A 16,708-nucleotide genomic window follows, 5' to 3' on the forward strand; every position below is an offset into this window, starting at 1 on the left:
GGCCATGAGTCAGCAAATCTTCCTGATTAAATGCGGGATACTCATGGCAATGGGAGACGTACGACTCAATCTCTCCTTTATGAAGCAGTTAACCCCTTCCTTTTGTGATGCTGGTGTTTCTTTGTAGTACGCTGTGTGCTTGACGGCCTACCTTGGGTGTGGACGCGTGCAGGCTCATGGGGTAGTCCTTGGGTGTGGACGCGTGCAGGCTCATGGGGTAGTCCTTGGGTGTGGACGGGTGCAGGCTCACGGGGTAGTCCTTGGGTGTGGACGCGTGCAGGCTCACGGGGTAGTCCAGGTCGGCGCTGCAGCTGCTGCCGTGAAGGGCAATCATGGATGCCTGGAAAGTGTCCTCCTCCCCGGAGTAGCGGCGCGCCAGCCCCCTCTCTTCCGGAAAATCACCGTCGGCGGAGTCGATCTGCGTCAAAGGACGGGAGACTGATAAAGGGGGGGGGGGGGGGTGGCGGTCGAGTCGCCCGCTGCCACCACAGCGGGCAAGCTCTCCAATCACGGAAAGCCGCTTGAGCGCTACGGGTGAAAATTGCCAATGTCGCTCTGACCTCCCAAAGAAGTAACGCTTTATTTCAGATACTACTTGTCTGCTGCTGATTGGAGCAGTTGTTCTGACACCCGTAGAGATATTGGGTTTGGATGGTTTTAGTGCGGGGAATCTGATCAGAATACTTATGTCCCTAAATTTCACTTTTGATCTTCTTGTCATTTTGATTGATTTGTCGGTTTCCTGGAGGGTGACTAACCAATGCTGGCTCTGCCCGGAAAAGGACACCCTCGTCTGCCTCCTCCTCCTCCTCCCTCTCTCTCAGCAGCAGAGCAGCAAAGATAAAAGAACGCTTGACCGATGATGACGATGGACTGGCCTCTTCAACGTACCACTGTGGAGACACGGCCGTAAGACTGACACATCCCAGACTTCCCTGGAATACTGGAGGAATTCCCATTCTGAATTTCAGGGAAATTGAATAGAATTTCAGGAGTTAAGAATTGAGTTGAAGTTTGTTGGTAGCAACAGGGGTGTGTACTTGTTTTGTCATCTATACTATTAACTCAAATTCAGATTAACTCAAATTAACTTCAAGTCATAGGCTCAAATAATCATTACATGATTTGTGCAGAATGTAACTTGATGAAAAATGATGGAACAGAGGTAGAAAATCTGAAGTGCTGCCACAAATTTGTTTTTAAGAGAACTTGACTTTTGTCTAGCGTACCACTCACAGAGAGATCAACGGGGAGAGAGGGAGAGAGCTTTGGACAGTATTGAAGGATTATGCCTGTAAGATTCAATTTCGAGAAGCAATACAACAAAAATGTCCCTGGACACATCCTGAGTCCTGCAGGACAGCTGCAAATAGCTGAGAAGGATTCCCCCCAAAAACGATGTAATCCTCCTGCCCTGCAGTAGTCTCCATATCCCGGAACCAGCTATGATGAAAAATGCTAGCAATCTTCACAAAAAACACGTAAAGTACACGCAGTCAATCAAACCAAGTTCAGGTGCCTGGGGCAATAAATATATGTTGCTGAACAAACCAATATTTTGACAGCTGGCTCACCGCGTTTAAGTGCGGGGGAGTCCAAGTTCTTTCAAAATTCAATAATCAAGCAATATCAAACTAAGGGCATGTGTTTATGCTGCTGATGGTGTTTTCCTGGGAGCTGGGAGTTGACTGTGTCAGCATGTAGCCCAACCCCACTGTCTTTCTCACATAAAAAATTCAAGTCGTCTGTAAGACGAGCCCTAATTACTGGATATACTAGGCCACACGCCGGAGAGAGAGACAGCAAATGCATGTTAAAAACACCCGCAGACTTACACGTTCATACACACACACACACACACACACACACACACACGCATACACACAAGACAGATGTACTGTATCACGGTGTGTTTTCCTTACGGGCAGCGGCTTGGCCACTCCTATCCTGACCATGCCGAGCTCGGCTCCCTTCAGCGCCTGCACGGCCTCCTCCAGGCTGGCGTTCTCCAGGTCGGTGCTGTTCACCAACATGAGCCGGTCTCCCGGCAACAGCCTGCCGTCCATCTCCGCCACTCCGCCCGGCACCAAAGAGCGGATCACGATCACGGTCTTGGCTGGGTCCATCGGGTCCTACGTTAGATCGATCAATCAATCGATCAATCAATCGATCAATCAATCAATCAATCAATCAATCAATGTCAATGTCATTATGCCTCCACCAGGCGATAGTCTGGCCGGAGGCATTATGGTTTCGGGTTGTCCGTCCGTCCATATGGCCGTCCGTCCGTCTGATGTTTGTTAATGCAATATCTCGGGAATGAATTGACGGAATTTCTTCCCCTTTGGTACAAATGTTCACTGGCAATCAAGGATGAACTGCTTAGATCGTGGGGGTCAAAGGTCAAAGTTCAAGGTCACTGTGACCTCACAAAATGTGTTTTTGGCCTGTTGAACACAATATCTCAAAGGCTTAATGAAATTTGTTCATATTTAGGTCAAATGTCCAGTTGGACTCAATGATTAACTGATTACATTGTGGGGGTCAAAGGTTAATGGTCACTGACCTCACAAAAGGTGTTTTTGGCCTGCTGAACACGATATCTCAAGAATGGCTTGACAGAATTTGTACATATTTGGCCAAATGTCCAGTTGGACTTAATTAGATTAATTGGATTCGATTTTGGTATTCACATGTCAAAGGTCAAGGTCACCGTGACATCACAAAAGGCACTTTTGAACACTAACTCTAGCTAGCTAACGCTAATTCTAACACTAATTTGTTTGGTTAGCAGTCAGTCAGGGTTAGGGTTAGGGTTAGTTAGGTTAACTGCAACCTGCATTGTTGGGCGGAGGCATTTAGCCGCTACGTGGTTTTTCTAGTTTTATTTATATAGCACCATTCTTACAAATCAATGTAGCACATAGTGCTTTACATAAAAGGGGAAGGATAAAAACATAAATCATATAAAGTTATAAACACAATCAATCAATCAATCCATTGAAAAGCAAACACTGTAGGTACCATCGCAGACTATCTCAGTCATTCACTTTAGTTCTTCACTATGTTTGTATGAATGAATCATGCATTGTACATTTGTAACTTAAATCTGACTTAAATTAGTTGTAGTAATGTAGAAAAGTGCTGAAGTCATACTTTTGAAACTACATTTCCCAGGGGACAACACTCGATCAGCTCACGTCATAGCAAGGGGAGGGTAACGAACGGATTACCAAGCTACAACAACGCACAGACATGCAGTACACACATTTCCCTCCGCAAAGCTCTGCCCAAACCCACTCCTCCTTAGCCTCCTTGGTGCCACCCCAGAATTCCAGTGGAGAATTCCCACCTGATAGTCCAGAATGCTGAATCCCAGGCCGCCCTCACTCTTCTCCAACTGGATGTCTTGTACCTCCGTCTCCCACATGGCCAACAGGGATCCTGGCGTCTCCTCCGTCACATTCTCCTTCGCTGCCGCCGCTGTCTCTGAACCTCCTCCGGTGACCAGGAAACTGACCAGGTCTCCCTCTATCTGCAAGTCAGACCCCCCCAGCCGCCAAAAACTCCTCAGCGCTGCGCACGCATGACTTGGCCTACCCCGAGCCCGTAGGCCGCCTCGCCTCTAGTTCTGTTTCATAACTTCTTTTGGCAGGAGATGAAAGGCTCCCCTCGGACGCCAGGCTTGTCTGTGGCGTGTTTTCTCTCCTCACCCGGGTCTGCTGGAGAGTAATCCCTAAGCTAGAAGCCGGGGCTGTTTTTCTGCTGAACCCTGTGTTATCTCTCTGTGTCATCGCAGGTACTGTAAGTGTGTCCCAGATACATGGATCTGTGTTAATAAAGCTGTCGGTGTGCCCGGCTTATCGCTAAGTCTTAATCAGTCATCATCGACAGGGACATCCAGCGAAGCATTGGACAGAGATAATGAGGGAGGATGGGTAGAGGAGGAGTTAAGAAAGTTGCTCTCCGATCATATTAGCCGATTCGTATTAAGGGATGGGGTAAACGTGGAGAGCACTGTGTGCAATTGCAATTATAAGACTTATGTGTCTGTCCATATCTGTGTATTAACTTGAACATTGATTGTGGCCATTTGTTAACACATAAATAATATTATTATGTACATATTATGTATTTAATTGTTCCTCTACCAGTGCTGATGAAATACCTTTATGTTAGGCTCTGTGACCAAGGCCTCCAGTCCGGATTGGGCAGTATCCATGTCACTCTGCAGGAGAGGGGCGGGCCTACAGCAGGCCATGTGCACACGCACAGGAAGCTCCTTCAAGATGCTGACCACTTCCTTGTGGGTCTCACCAATCAGGGAGATCCCGTTGACCTGCGCCAAGACGCATGATGACATACCATGAATACAACTAGCTAGGCGAGATAGAAGAGCACCTGTCGTCAAAAGCTGCCCTGAAAGCTGAATAAAATGCACGACAACGACGATGACAGTTGACAATGTGACATTTTTACGGGACTGCCTTCAATACAAGCCGGTTTATCGACTGTGCTCAAATGTATATCAATGACCTCACATTATTGATTGATTCAGTACATTATTGATTGATTCAGCATTATTGATTCAGTTGAATTCTATGTACAGTGGCTCTTACTGTACTGTACCTCGAGCAGTTCGTCCCCACTGAAGAACCTCCCACAGCGGCCCACGGGGCCCTCGGGCAGGACGGAGCGGATGTAGTGGTGTCCGCCGCTGGCCTCCAGGCTGATGCCCAGCCCACTGCTCTCGCTGAGCTTCTCCACCTGGGCCACCTGCCACCAGGGACGACGCGGGCACCAATCAGCTGGCAGCTGGGCGTTTTTTTTGTTGTCAATTTGCCAACTGGCTACTGGCTAATAAAAACTGTTCACATAATCTTAAAAATCCTCTGGATGTGTTCTGTATTCTGTACGCTACTCTGTTCTGTTTCATGTTCTGTGTGAATTAACTTGAGTGGTTATGCTGCCTTCTTGTGAAAGCAACTTGCTGTTATGTGTTGTGGGGCTTGTTATTGTATATAGTGAGTACTAGGTACAGTAGCATGTGCTAGGTAATATTTACTGTTATTGTGTAAAGTGAGTTTAAGTTAGCATGTAGAATTTACTGTTATTGTCTAGAGTGAGTTTTAGGTACGGTAGTATGCTGTTTCTTATACTTCACTTAACTTAGAAACATACATTCATCTGGACTTTATTTTTGGTGCTCTGTTGACATTGTTCTACTTTTTGGTCAGTAAAAAGGTGTGATTTTATTCTTTTTTTTGTGACCTCCAACAACAGGTGAGGATTAGCCTGGTAACTAAATCTGGCATGTTAACATGATTTTAAATCTTCATTAATATGCACTGTCTTTATTTAAATAAATAGATCTTATGAATCTGAATGAGACAGTGCTGTCAGTCACGTGACAATGCTTCTGGTCATTCAGTACCTGGTGGTCTTTACTGATGCACCTCAGTTTGGCTTGGTGTCAATATAATGTTTTGCAGGAAACTGATTTTAGAGCAGTTAAACAAACAAAACAAAAAAACTTGTAAATATTCAGTTGACTTGCCACAACTTCGTTGCTGGGGCCCAGGATCTCCTGCCACTTCTTCATCAGCTCCTCCTCTTCCTCAGCCGTTAGCATGGCTTCTGTAACCAAACACAACATAAACAAACTATATATACAAGATTCATTCAGCCTTGTTCAAGACCAAACGCTATGAAACACGACACCCCTTCAAAAGCGTCCCTCATCGGCCCTCTACATTTATTACAGTTATATACATTATACAGTTATTACAGTGAAACAGAGAATTTGTATGTGCTGTACATGCTTATAAGTACATAAGTGCACAGCGGTCGACACTACAATAAATGTTAAATAAAGTACAGCCGTGAGTCCAGTCCTCAAAGCTCTACCCCAGGTTAAACCAGATGGGAACATGCTCAGTGAAAGATATCCCAGTTCACCAGGGGTGCATGACCCACCGTCTCTGTCCTCGTCCTCCACCGATTGACCCTTCTCTGAGGGGACGTCCAGTACTCCGTCTATTGCCTGGTGCTGCCGCTCAACTGCTCAGTCAGAAAACAAGGGACACCAGCATCACTACACACACACATTCTCTCTCTCTCTCTCACACACACACATGCTCTCCATCTCTCTCTCTCACACACACACATACACACACATCGAGGGACACCAGCATCAGTACACACACAAGCCCTCTCTCTCACACGCTCTCTCTCTCTCACACACACACACACACACACACACACACACACACACACACACACACACACACACACACACACACATCGAGGGACACCAGCATCAGTACACACACAAGCCCTCTCTCTCACACGCTCTCTCTCTCTCACACACACACACACACATCGAGGGACACCAGCATCAGTACACACACAAGCCCACTCTCTCACACGTTCTCTCTCTCTCACACACACACACACACATAGAGGCATACCAGCATCAGTACATACAAAAGTTCTCTCTCTCTCCGCTTCTCTCTCGCTCTGTCTCCCTCTCTCTCTCACACACACTGTTCATGTAGAGTCCAACTCCAAACCCTTCGGAGTTCTGAGCTTGTTCTCATGGCGTGTCTGTTGTGTGTTTATTATGTTCATGTTTACTTCATATGACGTAAAAGACTCAATTACAGACTGAATGGGAAGTTCAAGGCCGTTGGGGTAGGGTGGAGGTCAGGTTTCTAAATATAGACGATGGCTGTGGTGGTGGTGGTGAGAGAGGCCCCCGGTCCCGGGCCCCAAGCCCAGACAGATGTGGTCCCAGGCCCAGGCCCGGACAGATGTCGTCCAGGAGCTTTAACGCTTTGATGCCGTTACGACACCCATGTGTACTATTGTCGACCAGTTGTCATGGCACGTCGATGGCTCAGTTTCCATTCGCGGCCCCTAATGCATGTTAGTCTGCACACATATGATGCAGCTGAATATGCGTTGAATTCTGGTTGAATATGCGTTGAATTCTGGTTGAATATGCGTTGAATTCCGGTTCCTTCAGCGTTTTTGTTTCTTTTGGGGGTGCAAACCTAACCTATTGCGACACATATGGGACTAAACTCTGGTACGGGTTCCGTCTTATCTCGAGCACCTTGAGTGATCTCCGCGTTCGCCCTCTCCAGAGCGGCGAGGTCGTTGACAGCGGAGGGCGGCAGGGCGGTGGTGCCGGGGGGGACCTCCTCCGGGCGGAAGCCCCGTCTGACCAGCTTCAGACGGACCGTATGACCCGTGTGGCGGAGCACCTCCACCGCCTGCTGATTGGTGTAGCCCTGGATGTTAATACCGTCCACCTGCAGGGAGGGGAGACCATTCACACGGGCAGGTCAGACTACAGAAGGGCCTGTGATACTCAAACGCAGTGGACGGGGTTGGTTCATTCAGATTCTGGTTCAGGTTCATCCATTTTGCTTCATTCAGATTCCGGTTTTGTGATATCCCGATCGTCAGGGGAGATATTATAATTGACTAGCCTGGCGACCCGTCATGAAGTTGATTTCACTGTGGCTCACTCCATCAACCCAGAATAATGACAGTGGGCAGAGTGGTTTAAGGGCGGGTTTATGAGCATGGGCAGAAACGCACACAACGCAGCGCCAGCAAGAGACGTCGGATGTGTTTATACAGTATGACACAGACAGCACTGCTTGCATTCGTCGTGCTGATGTACTCTAACAGTGAAAAGAAAAATAATGTTAATGTTAATCCTTCTGCCTCTTAATGTGGATGAACTTGCGTGAAACACTTCATAGCCCCCTACATTATGGCTGAGTTATTCAAATATGCGGTCTGATTGTTCCTCTACATAACCGTAATGGATCCAACTGCAACAGTTCCATCTCCTAAAATTAATGGATCGCGCTCATTCACTTCTCCGTTAAATGGGCAGCATTTGTATTCAAAGTGTCTCGGCGCGTCTGCATCACTTACAGCTATGATCTGGTCGCCAACGTGGATCCGGCCATCCTGTTCCACAGCGCTGTCTTTAGTTATACTCTTCACGAAGATACCAGACGGTTCTGGAAACGTCACGGCAGCATGCGGAATGACAGCGGGTGAGGAATACACACGATTCATAATAACCACATCTGCAAGTGTAAGAGGTGTTGACTGTGTTGAGGCTTCGCCACCACCGTGTCACCTGAGTTTTTGTCTCCCACGTAGCCGGCGATGGTGATCCCTAGGCCCTGGGCGTTCTTGGTCAGGCCCACGTCGAACGACTCCTCGGCGTCCTCTTCCTCGTAGCCCTGCGGAGAGACACCGGCGAGTCACTCACAGTGACCGAGACAGCTGACCGGGAGGCCAGGAACGAGGTGAGCCCCGGGGCGAGGGCGAATTCCCATGATTCCACACACACCGTCACCGACACTTCACAGCATTCACCACCTCACCGTTATCTCCGTCAGCCGAACGCTATGCGATTCATGCACACTTCAACAGCGTGGGTGAAGAACAGGAGAGAGTGTGAATCATGCCAGCCATAACTATGTAAATAGGGCTCAGGGTTGATAAAAGGAAAGTACAGGTTTAAGCACTCAGGAGACACTCAAGACTCAACCAAGCCTGAGGCACACCTAAAATATACCCTTTTTTTAAGTTTAAGTTTTTCAAACTTCTTTATATAAATAAATGTATGTTTCGTCACTATCTATCACAATGATGATTTAGCCTACTCTGCCATTCATGAAAGCCTTTCCATCCGCAGTTCTGAGAACCTGGCGCCTGTGGCAACATTCCCGGAAAACAAATCCCAAACTGTGCACAGGTACTGGTGTGTTTGATGTCAAACAGCAATGATTGGCACCAGGGAGGAAATCATGGCTTAGCAAACGGCAAAAACAGGTCAGCAAATTTCAGAAAACACAAAAAGAAACCACCGATAAGACCTCTCAGAAAAGATCGTCATCGCCATTTCATTTTTTTGGTATTATTTTGTTATTGTGGAGTGTAGCCAAGGGGGCTGTCCGTCCACTGACCTCACACAAGTGACACTGGGAAATACAATCCAAAAACACACCTGCAGTTACCCTGGGTATCGCCCCTAAAAAAGAAACTGTAAAGTTTGAGATTAAACGGGTTAAATATCGCCTGTGTACTGTAAACATAGCCTCAGACAGACATTTAGGATCTCCGCTGTCCGAACGTCTGGGGTTTTCTATGTTGAAATAGTCGCTTGAATACCAGTAACAAGACTACGCCTACCCTGTTGGATTGGTTCAAACCCGAACAAAGTTACGCCCAAAAGACTTTGTACTGGTTCTGTAATGCATCTTTTTTGGTTCGCTTTTTTATTCCCTTGGATTGATTCAGCAATGCAGGCTTTTGTTTTACTCTCAAATTGTTTCCACCCACTTTAAGTGATGAAATATGAAGTCCTCAGTCCTCTGTATGTAGACTTTGTATAAATGCAGAGAAACACTGTACATACTGTACTCTTCTGAAAATCTCTTTGTGGTCATCATATTTCACAACAGATCAGATCAGTTAGTATCTCAACATATGTTTTATCTCAATATTTGTGTTTTACCGGTTATCGAAATTAAAATCTACTCCACACCAGCAACCAACACCCATAGTCCTCATGATTTACAGGTCTATGCAAATGATAGCTAGCTTTTCTTGGTTAAAGCACTGCTTATGGTTGACGGTCGCATGTGTGGGCAAGTCACAGGGCCCAAGGACAACCCCAGCTACGGGGGCAAGCGAGGGCGGAAGGCAGCGATACTGACGAGCGAAGCGGTAACCTATCCTCTTATTGCCGATCGCTCACCTGCTGCTCGGTCACGGTGGGCAGGGCGGCGGGCGGGGCGGCGTCCTCGGCGGGGCCTCTGGTGATGACCAGCTTCACCCGGTTGCCGCACTGCCGCAGGACCTGAGCAACCTGCTCGCTGCCCATGCCCAGCAGGTCCGTGTCCCCGATCTGCAGGATGTGGTCACCACTGCGCAGGTGGCCGTCCTGGGGGGGGCAAGGAGGGGGGTAGAAGAAGTGGAAGAAGAAGAAGAAGAAGAAGAAGAAGAAGAAGAAGAAGAAGAAGAAGAAGAAAAAAAAGAAGAAGAAGACGAAGACGAAGAAGAAGAAGAAGAAGAAGAAGAAGAAGAAGAAGAAGGCTTTATTTGTCATAGGCCTTTGACACTCCAACACACGCAGGAAATGGGCGACATGAACACACACACACACACACACATGCAGGAGGCTGTGCCGCCAATGAAATGTTCTCTGCTCTTTTCCCATCCAGTCCTCCTTCCCCCAAGTGCAGCCGGGAGCAAACAGTAGGCAGCGTGCAGAGGACACGCCCCCGGGCCAATCCAAGTGCTCCTGTCAGATAGCGTTAGCGATCTGTTCTTCTGCATGTTTTTCATATTGGGTTCTTATGGAGGAAGCCCTTGCGAACACGGGGACAACATCCAAACCCCGCACAGAAAGGCCCAGGGACCTTCTTGCTGTGAGGCGACAGTACAAAGTACTGCACCACCGTGCCGCACGTGATCCGAATTTTTGGGGTTCAGTGACTTGCTCAAGGACACTTCGGCACACTCCGGAAGCTGGGATCGAAACAGGAACCTTGCGATCCCTAGAGGCCGCTCTACTGTACCTACTGGGATCGAAACAGGAACCTTGCGATCCCTAGAGGCCGCTCTACCGTACCTCCTGGGCTACGGCGCTGACGCTGCGCTCCTTTCGTATCAGAAACATCGGGATTCCTGAGTTCAACCAAATCCGGAGCTCCGATACAAATGGAACGTAGCATAACGCCAAGGCCGTCGGTCTGTGAGCAGCAACAAAACACAAACAAAGATGCCTGTGCCTCTCAGTGTGTATACGGACTTCCAAGTCAATTAGACCGTCTGCTTTCCTAGGGGGTTAGACTCCTTGGGCGCGACATACTGTAGTCAACTGTCAAACTGGGATCCGTGTGTTGTGCCACTGATGGATTTCGCGGCTCACCGAAACGCCCGACTCTGCAGTCCTAATTACTGGGAGTGGGCATCTTTAAGTGGCATAATTACTATTTTGGAAAAGGACCAGCCTGTGAGGAGCTTGTCTTAAGATCACTCACAAACCTGCAGCTCGGACGTCGCCGCCGCTTGTTGGGTGTAATTCCACACTTATTGTGCAGACTCGGCTGAAAATAAACGGTAAAGCGTCACCTGATCGGCGATTCCTCCGGGGAGAATGGTCTTCACGATGACGCCCGTGGTCTTCCCGCCCACGATGCCGAAGCCCAGGCCGGTGCCATCGTTGACCAGCTCGATGGTCTCCACGTGCTGCCAGTGGACCTGACATGTGTGAGAGAGAGAGAGAGAGAGAGAGAGGGGGAGAGAGAGAGAGATACGCATATTAGTTAGGCTGGAGAGTAGGGTTCGGATGGTAGAGAGAGGGAGAGATAGAGAGAAAGCTATTTCATATCGCAAACAGCGATAGCTAATGGATTGACTTTGTGCATTGACGCTGGTGACAGCCACTGTGTGTGTGTGTGTGTGTGTGTGTGTGTGTGTGTGTGTGTGTGTGTGTGTGTGTGTGTGTGTGTGTGTGTGTGTGTGTGTGCGTGTGCGTGTGTGTTATCTGTGTGTTAACTTGTGCTCTGTTCAATACGCTAGACTGGTCATGCATGGCATTTCCTCCCCGTGGGAGTTAGCGACACCACATCTGAGACTGAATCGGTGTGTGTGGGTGTGTGTGTGTGTGTGTGTGTGTGTGTGTGTGTGTGTGTGTGTGTACGAGCGTGCGTGACTAAGTGTTGAGCAGACAAGATTCTTTCATCTTATTGGAGTACAGGACCACGGAGCATTGCCTGCTGGGAACCTCTGTGTACCTCTATGTGTGTGTGTGTGTGTGTGTGTGTGTGTGTGTGTGTGTGTGCGAGTATTCCTCACCGCGCTGGAGTGCGCCGACAGGGTGCTGGCGGCGGAAGGCGTCCGGGACACCACGGGGCTGGACAGCTGCGGGATGGCTCCCCTGGCCACGGTGAGCTGCACACGCTCCGACGCCCGCTGCAGGATGGCGATGGCCTGCTGGTGGGTCACCGTCTGGTCCAGGGGCTGGCCGTTGATGGCCAAAATCTGGTCTGCCTCCTTTAGCTTCCCATCGCTTGGGGGGTAGGGGTTGGAGGGATGTGGAGATAAGGGAGGGGGCGTTAACAGGGGTCTTGTGAGTCATCGATGCAGGAAATAGTAGTTGACCAAGTCAGTAAGACTGTTGTAATCTAGAGATTATCTCTGGGCTGAATCCTCTAATCTTCTCTCACTACCTATGCTAAAACTATATGAACAACATCCTTCAGATAGCCATCGCAGGCGAGGTAAGAGGATGTTGTTGGTCATTGATGAATGGAAAGGCAGTTAATTATGGGGAACATTCATTCAAGGTTGAATCTGACATCCTCCGAATACACAGTAGGGCCTACGGTACTACATGTAGTCATCTCTACTGAGGTATAGTATGTATATAGTATGAAGTATGGCACACAAAATACTGATGCTCTCAGAACTAGAATACACATTTTCTAATAGAGTGCCTAATCGGAAGCAGGAAGTGAAAACCCCCATGGAACCTAATTTATTTTCTTAATTTTTTTACAGTACTGAACTGTGAGAGATAATTTCTTGATCCGTTCAAATTGTGCCATGACCATCACATGATGTTTGTCAATTTAAAACATAAATTTGACTAATCTCTGTTAACTAACAAGTTAGCGAATGTTAGCTAGCTGACATTACACTTGTTTAACACTCACCAAAACCTGACAAACCCTCCGTTTGCGTTCCTGCAGCTCTCAACATGGCCAGACTAATAGTGATTTTCACCTCTTTTGATACTTTTAAACTCATTGTGGAATAACCGCTTTACAGTTTTACAACAAACGGCAACTTTCTTCACTTGCAAAATTATATTTAACATTGATAAACATCACATGAGTATGGTCATGGCGCCATTCAAAAGAGATCAAGAAATCCTTTGTCTCTTGCCGTTCACTAGTATACTTTTTTTCCCTCCAAAATAAGGTCCCATGGGACGGCTCTTCCTGCTTCCGCTTATACCGCTTATTCCGCTTATACCGCTTATTCTGCTTATTCCGCTTAATCCGCTTATTCCGCTTATTCCGCTTCCCATACACGAATGGCTAAACCTTCGCACCATCACCAACATGACAGAAGCCTGTTTAGGGGGAGTTTAATAGGCCTGTTCCTCCGTCCTTCCTCACCAGTGAGCCACGCTGCCAGGCTGGATCTCCTGGATGAAGATGCCTAGCTCCCCCCGGTTCTCGCTCCTCAGGCCCACCACGCTGAAGCCCAGACCTCCGCTGGCCGGCTTCACCAGCTCCATGTGTGTCACGTAGCGCCCCTGTCAAACACACACACACGCACACACCCACACTCAGCTTTTTTCCCCCCCTCATAACAGCATCAAAGATACAAGCAGCCTTTGAAGCCAGTGGCGAGTGCAGTGTGGGTACATAAGTGCATTACTGTACTTGTCTTTGAACGTCTTTAGATATTTAGTTTGAGCTGAACTGACTTGATGAGGATAATGGAGAATGAATAGGAGAGATGTTGAAAGCATCTTAAAAGAGTGACAAAACCTTTTACGCGTGTGTATTGAAAGTCAATATGAAATGCAACTATTAAACAGCAACACAGCTTCTCATATTGCTAGCTATGCTATTGACATGGCAAGACTGTTGTGTGATTGGTCCGTACTTGAGCCATGGAGTGGATGATGTGCTCAAATTCCTCGGGGGATGGCTTGCCGTTGATCTGAGGGACAGTGGAGATCTCTGGGTAAGCAAGATGGCCGCCATTGGGCTTGACTGTGTAGGGGTCGCTTGAGTGACCTCCAAGAGTTGATGGGACACCTCCCTGAAATTATAGGGTGGAAATAATAAAAAAAAGAGGTTAAATAAAACATGTTCAGCTGTTCATAAAAAATTAAGTCATTGAACATAATGCTAAAACTGTAAAGCTGTTATGTTCAACTGTGTAAATTGCGCTAATTAATACATTTTTATGCATTTAGTTGAAAATGTGACTGTTGGCGGCATAACGCTTTTTGGGGGGCCTGAACATTAAGCTGAGGATACACTACAAGATATTATGCCCGATTTTTTACACGATTCACAATCCTGCCGAGTCTGTCCTAGTCAGCAGCAGTCTGCACTAGTTGGGGGTAGTGGTAGTGGCAATTTGGCACAGAAATCTGTAAGTGTATGAAGGGTACAGATTTAAATCGGCAAGTGTATGATGAGAACAGACTTCTCCCGATCCGAGTCGGACCGAGTCGGAGCATATCAAACAAGTTTGATATTTTTGAGCAGATTCTGGACGCAATCGTGTAGTGTAAACTCGTCACCACCCAGCTGTGAATGCCTATCGTCAATAGACAATGAAATCAGAGGAGGCCGGATACAGGAAAAATAAATGGTGCGAAATAATAATAATAATGAGGAACAGAGAAGGGAGGAGTGAACGGAGAGCTCTGTGAGTGTATTGGTGTACAGGAAGGGAAGAAGTGTTGATCCAGTTATGGCAACAGCCTCTAGATCTGCGGCATCCATGTTTGTTTACTCTGCAAACTCTCGCCAGTGTTTTGACGAGAGTTTGGTACGTTCAGTTGGAGTGACAAGTCATATAGTGTATGATCCATCACCTGGTCCAGTCGTTAAATGTGCGATACCCAGTTTTTCAGTTGTCATACAAAAATCATCAGAAGCCAGTTGTCTAGTGTATACTCCCAGTCATTTCATAATCTGTTAAGATTGTGAAAGTCTTCTAGTGTATCCGAGGCTTTATTTGAAATACTTCAAGGACTTCTTCTTCGTTTGGGTGTAGATGTTTCACTCCCCCCCAGGCTAAGGGCCGAGGGGCTATCCTTTTACCACCCCGAGCCTGGGTGAGGGGTCACCCGGGCTATGTATCCAGGCACACCTCTCCAGGAGCCATGTCACCGTTTCGTCATCCACAACCGTCAGGCCACGCATTCCATTGGGTTTCCGATATATCGGACAGTCCTGGATAACATGGTCTGCGGTTTGTTCCTCGGCATCAATGAGCGGAAACGTCCGATGGTGGTCCGGGGGTGGCTAAGCCTCACCCACGCCGGTTTGGGTAAGTCCATCCCGGGAGGGGAAGGACCGGCGGCCGGGATGAAATCACAGAGTCTGGAGGTGTTTGCCTCCCACTCTGCACGCCAGATGTAATCCACCCATCCTGCCTCACTGATGTTAAGATCTCTGCATTGCTGCAGGAGATCCCGTGCGGCAGGAACAAAAGGGTGTCTCGACTTGAGACGCCGGGGAGGCTCCGCTGTTACAGTGAGCCTGTCGTGAAGCAGATGATTAGGCTCCACAGCCCAGCAAGTGAGACGTGCTGTGGTTCCTGTATGGTGGAGGCCAGCGGGCTGGATGCCTACAAGGATGGGAAGGTTGTCCACAGGAGTGAGACGCAGGCATCCATCACGATGCGCAAGGCTTTGTTGATAGGCGGGTCGAAGAGGCGGGTGTGAGAGGTTTCAGACAAGCTCCATGATCATGCTGACCATGTGCCTGTCAGGCAGCAGGCGGAGCAGCTTGCAGGTGAGGCTGCGGTGGCATACGGTGTCATATGTAGGGTTGCAAAATTCCGGGAATATTCAAAGTTGGAAACTTTCCATGGGAATTAACAGGAATTTATGGGAATTAAAGGGAATTAACGGGAATTAATGGGAATTAACGGGAATTAACTGGGAATTTGGATGTTATTTATACCAACTGTATTTATCTTGTCATAAACATACATACATACATACATACATAAATTTATATAAACATTTTGCTTTGTCATAAGCAGACATGCAGGCAAACATTTCTAATACAATTTTAAAAAAGTACATTTTTTTGCTTAATCTGTTTGTGAGTAGAACTGAAATGAATTCTACAGCCCTCTTAGTGTGTAGGATGCTAGGAATTAGCTGTGCATGTGATGGAAGAATGCACTGCACATTTGATGGATGAATGCACAGTATAGGGTTGAAATTCAACTGAATTTGCATTAAATCATGTTTTAACCAAGATCATGCTGCAAGATCTAAAATTGCATTTTATGTTTTTCCCCAACTAGGCTACATTTAAGTTCCCTGTTATAGGGGTGTGCGGTGGTGTAGTGGTCTAATGCATCATGTTCTGGTGCAGCTGCCCACCGGGAACCAATGGTCTCGCCAGAGTATGGCCCGATCCTAGAGGGAGGGGCCTATTGGGCCGCCGCTCCCTAAAGGTTGGTTAGTTTAATCTTGGCTTGATAGTTCGTCACACAATAGCAACCCTGTCCGGTGTTGGAATTATGGTTGTGAGCTGAGATAGTCATGGAGTTGTCTCTCCCCTTCACATTGCCAACCGGCCGGGTTGTGTGACGAATCCTCAACAGTTAGTAGGGGGTAATTGGACCCTAGGTCCAGGTCAATGGCTACCAAATTGGATGAAAGTGGGATAAAATCCTAAAATAAGTATATAAAATAAAATTTAAAACTGTAGTAAAAAAAAGCAGTTATAGGGAAGTTAAGCTTGGGAATTTTGAAAATATTGACCTTTTTTGTAGCCATGGTAAATTTCCGGAAAGTTTCTGGAAATTTACCGGAATTGTTCCACCCCTTTGCAACCCTAGTCATAGGCAGCCATCATGTCTATAAAGACAGCTCCAGCGTTCTTTTTAGCCA

General features: G+C 47.5%; 1 protein-coding gene across 1 annotated transcript in view; it reads right to left on the reverse strand.

Annotated features, from left to right (window-relative positions):
• The window catches only part of mpdz (multiple PDZ domain crumbs cell polarity complex component), a gene marked incomplete at both ends in the record, with an annotated part of 74,785 nt that overhangs the window by 31,566 nt on the left and 26,511 nt on the right, over positions 1–16,708 (reverse strand). The window contains 16 exons of the mRNA XM_084451985.1: positions 152–418; positions 759–893; positions 1,923–2,132; positions 3,353–3,535; positions 4,169–4,339; positions 4,630–4,776; positions 5,558–5,637; positions 5,977–6,060; positions 7,118–7,316; positions 7,954–8,042; positions 8,165–8,270; positions 9,794–9,979; positions 11,173–11,295; positions 11,899–12,112; positions 13,227–13,366; positions 13,723–13,881. Coding sequence (XP_084308111.1) covers positions 152–418; positions 759–893; positions 1,923–2,132; positions 3,353–3,535; positions 4,169–4,339; positions 4,630–4,776; positions 5,558–5,637; positions 5,977–6,060; positions 7,118–7,316; positions 7,954–8,042; positions 8,165–8,270; positions 9,794–9,979; positions 11,173–11,295; positions 11,899–12,112; positions 13,227–13,366; positions 13,723–13,881 — 2,493 coding nt within the window. The remainder of the gene's footprint in view (positions 1–151; positions 419–758; positions 894–1,922; positions 2,133–3,352; positions 3,536–4,168; positions 4,340–4,629; positions 4,777–5,557; positions 5,638–5,976; positions 6,061–7,117; positions 7,317–7,953; positions 8,043–8,164; positions 8,271–9,793; positions 9,980–11,172; positions 11,296–11,898; positions 12,113–13,226; positions 13,367–13,722; positions 13,882–16,708) is intronic.

Source organism: Borostomias antarcticus (assembly GCF_949987555.1).
Source record: "Borostomias antarcticus genome assembly, chromosome: 17".
Lineage (NCBI taxonomy): Eukaryota > Metazoa > Chordata > Actinopteri > Stomiiformes > Stomiidae > Borostomias > Borostomias antarcticus.